This window comes from Merops nubicus, unplaced genomic scaffold, assembly GCF_000691845.1.
Source record: "Merops nubicus isolate BGI_N331 unplaced genomic scaffold, ASM69184v1 scaffold23357, whole genome shotgun sequence".
NCBI lineage: Eukaryota > Metazoa > Chordata > Aves > Coraciiformes > Meropidae > Merops > Merops nubicus.
This window is the reverse complement of record NW_008621301.1, coordinates 1,229-10,564: the sequence shown is the minus strand read 5'-3', so window position 1 is coordinate 10,564 and position 9,336 is coordinate 1,229. Positions and strand designations below refer to the sequence as shown.

The 9,336-nt window shown below is 39.5% G+C and overlaps 1 protein-coding gene across 1 annotated transcript; it reads right to left on the bottom strand.

Annotated features, from left to right (window-relative positions):
• Window positions 1-222: 222 nt before the first annotated feature.
• On the bottom strand, window positions 223-8,690 carry TTC38 (tetratricopeptide repeat domain 38; the record flags this gene model as incomplete). The annotated part of the gene is made up of 11 exons (XM_008944449.1): window positions 223-373; window positions 420-438; window positions 1,335-1,416; window positions 2,239-2,277; window positions 3,156-3,215; window positions 4,111-4,230; window positions 5,023-5,098; window positions 6,508-6,681; window positions 7,662-7,833; window positions 8,194-8,275; window positions 8,613-8,690. Coding segments are annotated over 11 exons (1,053 nt in total), but the record flags the coding sequence as incomplete, so codon positions are not given.
• Window positions 8,691-9,336: the final 646 nt, after the last annotated feature.

Sequence of the window (9,336 nt, the reverse complement as noted above, 5' to 3'; positions counted from 1 at the left end):
ACACAATTGTTCAGCCAGTATCTACCACCTCAAACATGAGAGATTTCTGCTGACCAAGATTAGAAACCCCTCCAGACAGGAACTCAGAAAAGAAATCCATCTAGGGATCTCCTAACTGGAGATTGGCCTACTTAAACCAGACTGTTATCACCCTGAAATTGGAGGACATTTCTTTATTTGAGTCAGGTTTTGGTGTGTGTGTTTATTGAATACTTTGCTCACTTACTTGGCAAGTTCCCTCAGGGTTGTTAGAAGCTCCTCTGTTGTTTTGAGGTCTTTGGCTCCCAGGGAGGACATCAGGATGTGCACATCATTGAACAGGAGGATGTGATCTTTACTGTGCTTCTTTGTAAGCTTCAGAACATTCTTCCACCTGTCTCTTACTGTGCTTCTTTGTAAGCTTCAGAACATTGTTCCACCTGTCTCCAAGCTTGACACCTAAGAGGAAAAAAAACACTTTTCTCAATAAAAATACCCCATGTAAAGGATGCCTTTGCAATGGATTTTCAGTCACCTGGCATGAACAGCATCTCTACTAAACTCAACAAGACATGCCCTGATGTGGCAAAGCTTACACACCAATGCCCAGCTCCAGCCTGACATATTTGGGCAAAGAGTTTTTTCACTGTTATCAGCCATATTTTACAATGCAATACATGAAATTCTGGTTTTATTTGTCTTTAGCAATCAAAAAACAGAGTGGTAAGATGGATTTCACAAACAAAGCCAATGCAGCACTAGTGTTTTAGCAGAATGCTGTGAAAATAACATCTACCTGTTGTTGTCTTCCTTCACAAACTAGTGTACAAACATTAGCTTAAAAAAAGTTAAGGAGAAATACCCCTGAGTTAGGAGAGTACACAAAAGCCAGAGGCTAATATACATTTACTAGCAGTATCAATCAGGATGAAAATATGAAGTATGTAACTTGAAATTTACTTCAAGGAAGCACCACAGCTTTTAGGGCATGACTGTTCAGCCTCAGATCTTCAAGGACAACAGGAGTGAATTTGTCCAAAAAACAAATATTTGTGACTTATGCCAGCTTGAGCTGAATGAAATACCACACTGGTTGTGAAAACAAAGAACAAACCTCCCAAAAAACCACCACACAACTCTTGGGGAGTGTAAAGTCATGAAGGTCATGGATAATTATTATGAATTTCACACTGAGGCTTTTCTCAAGAACAAAATTTTCTTCTGTAACATGGACCCAGCTTGTTCTGTAAGGACATTTAAAGATTTCTCCCACCTGCAAGGGGAAGGGGAAAGGCAAAAAGAAACCCATTCCCCTTAGAGTTTTAAATAAAAAGCAAGGCAGATGGATATCCTACCTTCCAGATGAAGCCTGTAGAGCATGGAACAGTTATCTACCACATCCAGCATGCTTCCACTGGACAGACAGCGGGGAGCAATCTGTAATCACAGGCATTCAATAAGCTGCCAAACTGTGGGGACTTAAATAAAACTTACTTTCACAATTAATTTAATTAATCCATAATTGAACTTTTTATTCATTAAAAAAAAAATCCCTGTTTTGCAATAGACTTAGTGGCATCTTTCCTGAACACAAAAATTTACAACAACAAATGCTTACACTTCTTCATCTGTGTTATTATATTAACTTCATAAGAGGAAAAACAAGTACAGAGAGTCACCAAAGTGTTTAATTTTTACCAGAATAGTGCCATAAATATTAATTCATTCTGCTAAGGTTAGTGGATAAGGATCTGCCCAGCAGCTTTCTTAATGCTTGTGTTATTTTTATAATCTTTACCCACTGTAATTTGATATTGCTGGTAAATTACAAAGAAGGCTTTGAAATCCAGGCAGTGAAGAACTATAATAAATTAGCTAGGAATGAAAAGATCTGTTTCTCTTTAGCATCTAACATGCAAAATCAGTTCTTTGGAAAGGTAACTTGACTAGAAAATTATTTTATATCCTTTTGAAAATGGACAAAATGGCAAGCAGCACCAACAGTGCCACTGTAGCTGTCTCCAGCACAAGTGTAAGAAACACCTGAACTATGTAATGTTGTAATATCCAAGTCTTTGGGGCATTTTACCCAAAACTTAAGAAATAGTTTCCCTAAAAAAATATATAGTTTACATCTGTTGCTGCATGTTTACATATTTGGCACACTGAAATAGATTCCAACCTCCTAGACAAGGAAGAAAACACATTTCATGCTTTGAAGCAAGCTCTCAGTAAAGGAAAAAAAAGGTCCCTACTCACATGGTTGTCATAAATTGTCAAAGCAGCCTCATATTCACCCTGCAGAAGCAAACAAGGATTGCATGATTAACACCCAAGTACAGGAATCAGAAGGGACTGACAGGAACCAGAGACATGCATGCAATGAGTACATGTCATAATATCACTTCACAACTGCCTCATGACTTGGTCAAAACAGAAAGAAACCTTGAGGTATGAAGAGAAATAATGGAGTCCAAGATAAACTGAGATTTGCTAGGCTAAATAATCAGTATGCTTATGTTCCACTTAATAATAGCAGTAATAATAATAAGCAAAGTTACTCTTTTTTCTGATCAAAGCTTCTCAATGATACATGTCCCCCCACCAAACTGAGTCCCACAGGTGCTAAGCATGAAGTCCAAGGAGATTCTGTGTTGCAGCTGGACAGGTTGTATAAAACAGGAACTATTTTTAAAGGGTCTCAGGAATAAGAATTAATAACTTTAATAATTAACAACATTAGAGACCAAATTTAGAGCTTATTGGCTCTTTCAGAGAGTCAGCAATTTTTGGGGCCATCAAAACAGTACTGAATTTGAAAAGAATTTTGTCAAATGTTGGTCTGAAAATTAGAGAGACAAGTTGATCTTGCTCTCAAATAACCCTACCAAGTGTAATTAGTGAGATTATGTGACCTTGTAATAATGTAATAATCTCACAGCAATTTTTCACCATCCTAACAAAGATCCTGGGACTTTAACCAATGTCATTAAAACTTCCCAAAATCACTGCAATGAAGGACCAGCTTGTAAAAATAGCATTGTGCTATTTTATAAATACCTCCATTTAAATAGCTGAAGAAAAAAAAACCTATAAATGTTAGATCTGCCTTTTAAATAGCATTAGATGAATGTCCTCTCTGGATGATAAAATACTTATAGGAAAATCTCTCATACCTTTTCAATAAAATATAAAGCCCAGTGCCAGTAATTATGGCAAGCAAGCATATCACTGTTCTGGAAGAAATAAAAGAGAAAAGATTATTTCCACAATAATTTCCCATTTAAACATTATCTAGTCAGATTTCCCTTTCCTTCTTCAGCAAAAGAGTATTTCATGAGAGAGAAGAGACAAGGGCTTTAAATCAGCTGGCCAGGATACCTTCTCATATCAAAGCCCTTATAGAGACCTGCCTTTTCTCCTCTGCTTACAGTTTAAAGCTCTGTGTTCATGATATTTAAGATGAAAACAAAATCTTGCACAAAAGAAGTGGTTATTCCACATTATCCTAATGACACCAGATTTTACAAACCTCAACTACACTGGGTTGGGCACAAAGGTACCTTAGACAATTGTATTTACAGATCCTGCCCTTTATTTGATTTGGATGAAGGGGATAAATCACAGTGGCTTGCAACTACTTTAAGAAACTGAGTTCAAAAATTGATCCAGGAAGTCATTGACTGTGAGTTTTTGAGGTGTCACCTGAACTGTCAGTCCCTTGCACCACTGATTCATTAAAATTCATATATAAAGGACAAAAGACTTTCTAGGAAATGGCAGATATGAATCTAATGCAAGGGTTTTCTGCCTGCACTTCCAAGCTTGTTATCTGAATGCTTTAAAATAAAATTAAAAATACAAAATAAATAATCCTTCTAGTCTCATTACCCTGCTCTTTGGGTGAGGTCAGCTCAGAGGACTCTAAAATATGCCATTTTTTCCTGCCTCTTGCTTCAAAAGCAGCATGGATAACAACAGCACATCCAAGGGATGGTTTCTCCTAATAGGTCAGCTTTGCATTGCTTCTAACACATCTGCAGATGGGAAGGAACTGCATGCAAGAATCAACACCTTGGCTGGAGGGGACAGACCTAAAAGATTTTTCAGAGATGCTACAAGAATGCTTACCTTCCAGTTGCTTTCCATTTCCTTCATGAATTCTAACCCTTTATTCACCTCTGCTTTCATTTCCTTTACATGAGCTACAGTGTGAACAGACCAGGCATCTGTTGGGTTTATGGCCAAAGCCTAAACAAAAAAAGGGAAAACATGATGAAGCTTATGAATTTCAAACAGAAACAAGAGAGTCCTTTTTATTCCCTGCATCCTTGTACCATTCCAACCAACCACAGCCAGGAAATTTGGACAGAAAAGGAACTGTTTATTGGCTCACTTGACTTCACAGCTTCTACTGCATAGAGGTGAACACCTCCAAAACACTTTAAAATGAGGCTTTGATGACAATTATCAAATGAAATTTTATTTCACAGCCACATCAATATCAGAGTATCAGTGATGTGCAAGCCTAGGCACAACATATTCCATGACACATTGCCCTGAAGAGGCTTTGATGACAATTATCAAATGAAATTTTATTTCACAGCCACATCAATATCAGAGTATCAGTCATGAAAGACTTGCAGGCCCAGGCACAATATGTTCCATGACACAGTGCCCTGAAGGTAATAATTTCTTCTTCAAGAATATGGCCAGCTCTGCATATTCAGCAAATTCCTCTTTCTTGCTCCAACAACTCCCACTAGATTTTAGGCATTTTGTGAGGTTAGCCTTTAACTTAGTAAATGGTGAATGTTATTTAGTCTTTGTTGTCACTTTCAGCAATTTGATGTAACAGAAGTTGGCTTAAAACACTCATTAGATATTAATATTGTATCTGAGACTCCTGGACTGTCCTGTTCTGTATCTCTTTGCTGCTTCTGCCAACAATTTGAACAATGGAGCCAGTTCATGGCACTCACACAAACTACAACCCTGTATAAGAATTCTAAAGCCTCCCAGCACCAAGAGCAGGCAGTTTACCTCACGGGCAAGCTCCTCAGCACGGTCAAAAAAGTTTGTTTCCATGAGTCCAAAAGAGTAATAGCCCTTCACATAGCTAGGCAAAAGAAAAAACACATCAGCCATTCAGAACTAGATTTAATCTGGGGCTGAAGAACACAGAAATAGCATTCAAAAAAGGTTGCAAAGCCTATTAAGCCATAAAGGCCCAACATAAAGAAAAATTAGGGATGTGAGATGCTTTTATGCACATACCTGCTGCAGTAATTTTAAGGAATATTTAACTGCTATGGTATTTGCAGATTCCTAGATTGCAAAACATCACAGGGTGTGTTTCTGCTTCTCAACACACCTGCTGGGGTTTTGGTTTCAAGCTTCTAGGGCAAAGGAACTACTAAAAACATGTGGGGTATGTTGCAACTGATTTATTTTGTTGATTGAGATGAATAAAAGTTGATTTACTTATTTCACCTGCATTTTTCTAGCACTGTGTCTAGAAAAGTTTATCAAAATGCAGTTAAAATTGCTGACTTACTTCCTCAACAAATTATATCAGCATATTGTAGTTAAAAAGAACTAAGGGGTTCTTAAATTGCAAAAACAATCCTCCTGACACTACCCTCTGAGCCAAGAGATTGTGGGGTACCCTCAGGCAGCTTCACTATTTCATTAGCATTCAGCCTTGTACTCTCTGCACTGCTTGTGGAAGGAAAGACAAGACAAGATTGTGCTGGATGGGGAGGGACAGTGCTTGGGTCTACAGCAACACACACAGAATATCCAGAAAGTTACAGTTGCCTGTAGATCATCTATTCATCTACCTCTAAATGTTAAATGTATATCCCAACTTATAATGATAATTTTCACCTAATGTTAAAAGCTTCCAGATAATTCAACAGGTCTTAAAAATATTTGTAAAGTGATCACAAGTTAGTTTTTATTAACTATTCACTTCTTGGTGGATTCAAATTATCCTGGATTAACTTTGGGAAACAGAAACTTTCAGGATTGAACTAAAGCTATTTTTAAAAACTTCTACCTTCCTTTGGTACCTACCACAACCAGCTGTTATGGTATATCCCAAAGTTTTATTTCAGAACTACTCTTTGCTATTCCAAGTTATAACTCCTTTCTTCCTCCCACTGATGTCCTCTGTCACCCACAAAGTGAGCCCCAGGTGAAAGTGGACCCATAGAAGCCCAAAGGTGTTTTACCAATGCCCTCAGTGAGGACAATTCTACCCTCTGTGCTACATGCCATGTGCTATATTGACAATAAAATGCACTAACTGACCCACAGCTCACTGAAGAAAAAACCCTCAACAATTTCAACAGGGATACAGGAAAGATGTCCCAGCTATGGTCAGGTTTGATTGATTTCTAAGCCCTTGATTTTGGCTGTGAGTCTGTTTCTAACAGATCCTGTTGTTTAGATGTGTCTGAACTTAAAACCCACAAAGTGCCCACCAAATAAAGAACAATTTTCCCACTCCCAGGCATGACCCACCTGCTCAGTGGAACATCAGGGGTCCAGAAAGGATAAACCCGGGCAACAGAATCCCTCATCTGTGTGTGATACCCCAGGTAGAAGTAAGTGTCCTGGGAAAACTTGAGGGCTAGCAGGTCAGTTGGGTGGCTCTGCAGAATCTGTTCCCACAGATCACAAGCTTTTGGAAGCTGGCTAGGAATAAAAAAAAAAATGGTTTGATTGCTGAGAGTAGCCACACAGACCTGTCCCCACTGTTAGTTCTAAGCTCATGCTATCCTAAAAAAAAAAGAAATTTAATATCAATTTACTTTTTTTTTCCCTTTGAAGGAATTTTTTAGTCTTTTTTAAAGGCATTATCTTCACTGAGCATCTTCTGGGAAACCTTTTAAAACAAATGTCCTTAGATTACAACAGGTCACTCTAACACACTAGGAAAATGAAACGAGCTTCAACCATGAACCTGAAGATTTTATAGAGGTCTGAACAGTTTTTACAGAGACCTACCATAATTCATCTAACTTCACATGCACAAAAACACCTTCCCTCTCCTCTAGTGGGAATCAAACCCATAGCAATAGGGCTCAGTAGCTTCCTCTTCACCTCTGTTAAGAAGCATGTGAGGTAAATCCAAACTCATCTGTCTGCTTGACAATGAAAAAATGCAAGTGAATCACTAGCCCACACTGCAGTGCACATAAATTCATCATCTTGAAAAGAACAGTGAGCCTCTACAGCTCTGCTGACCCTCTGCTAGCCCTCTATTTACAGGTGAAATCCTTGCTGACACAGGGAGACAACAGAGAGAAGGAAAGTCTGTTTGTAGCTTTGCTTCTGTGGAGCCAAGTCTGTGTTGTTGTACTGGACCTTAACACAGCCAAATATTTAGCTTTGTATTTTTAAACTATATATGCCACTGATGAATCTGTGACAGATTTAAAACATGGGAGTGCTTAATGCTATGAAGTGGTGGCAATGGAGCACTTCACCTATGATGCTGCTCACTAATTAGTCATGGTGCTTACAGTTTGGGAAGAGAAATTCAAGAACCACCCCTGACATTGCACCCTGACACCTCACTAGATCTCAACTCATGCCAGGCAACACTCCTACCAACCACTGCTTCCACCTGTGGTCCCCAAAACTCCTCACTGATGGGATGACAGTAGACTTACCCACGGGCAAACATGTCCAAGGCTGCCACGTGGAGCTTCTCCCTCTCAGTCAGTGGCTGGGACTTGGAAAGGGTCAGCATCATTCTCATTGCACTGTCCAGCTCTTTGTTGAGCCTCACTGAGCTCCCAGTGCCAATCAGCTCCAGCCCATTGGCAATGACGTGTCCCATGGCTGAGGAGAACAGCACATTGCAGGTTGAGGTGGGCAGATTACAACCATCTCCACATAAACATGAGGGGGAGTTTATTTGAAACAAGACTGGCTTGTTGCAGGGGTCCAGAAAGTCTTATGAGTTCATAAGCTTATAAATTCATGAAGGCTTTTCAGGTTAGCCATTAAAAAAGACTTGAAATTAAATGAAAAAACAAACTTATCAAACACAAAACCATCCCAGTCTGCTCTATGTTCTGAGGAAGTTTCACAGAATTCTATAAGCCACCATCTTCCCCTTGAGCAAACAAAGGAAGTTAAACAGCAAGGCACCAAGTATTACCCAGCAGAGCCCATGCTAAGAGTTAAGGTTATACTCACTAAAATGTGGATCTGCTGCTTTCAACTTGGAGAGACATCCCTCAATCCCTCCAAGGCTCTCATTATTGGCCCAGGTTGCATACTGCAAGAGAGACAATGAGAAAGGAATCCCCAGTGATATTTGGCTTCTTTTCATTCTCCCAGCCATTTAAAATTCAAAAGCAAACAAGGCAAATGACTAAAAGACAAACCTTATCTGCCCTCAGGAAAACTCTTTAAGTTTGGCCCCCAGCAGAACTCCTAACCCCACATTTCCATGTGGTTGATCCCAACTGGTTGGTTCTTCAGCATCCAGCAGGACGAGCATGCTGGCTGAGGTTTTCCCCACAGCTGCACCATCCAGCACAGCCCCTGCTACAAGGGTTTGTTTCATGCAGCAGTCCCTTCAAATCACACTTTCTTACACTTTTGGGTCCTACCTGCATCAGAGCAGCATCAAACAGCTTACAGGCTTCATTGCTGGTTGTGGACAGGGCCAGTCCAGCATCCTGCCAGGCCTGCACAACAAACAGAGACAGACCTGTTCATTTCACACTCTCATTTTCCAGACTACACCAACAGACTTTGAAATTGATGTTGTTGGGATGTTTTTGTCAGCTATGCTTTTAAGAAAAGCTGGAAAGATGTGAACAGACACACAAACCTCTTGTTCAGTTGTAGTTACATCTGAAGACTCAGTTTGGGCTAGCAGTGGGAATAAAGAAGCAACAAATTATGAAGTGTAATACAAAATCTTGATAGGTTACTCATAATGAGGGACATGTTCTTAATTCATTACAACCCAGCTCTTCACTAGTCCCTCTGCTGCAGGCACACCTTGTGTGAAGTACAGCTGCAATAAAATCCTGTTCCTTTTTAACTGATTTCACAGTACTTTAGGGAATTTGCTGGCCAAGCAGCCTGGCAGAGTAAATCCAAGTCCCTGGAGTTAAGCTAACACAGAATTTGGACCACAGTCTTGTACACGAGCCTCACAAAAGGAAGAACAGGGGCACATGATAAAGCTAAAACTTTTTTTTTTTGACTGTTTTTTTAAACACTCCTGTTTAAGCACACACACACACATTTTAATTTGGACCACAGTCTTGTACACGAGCTTTACAAAAGGAAGAACAGGGGCACTTGATAAAGCTAAAACTTTTT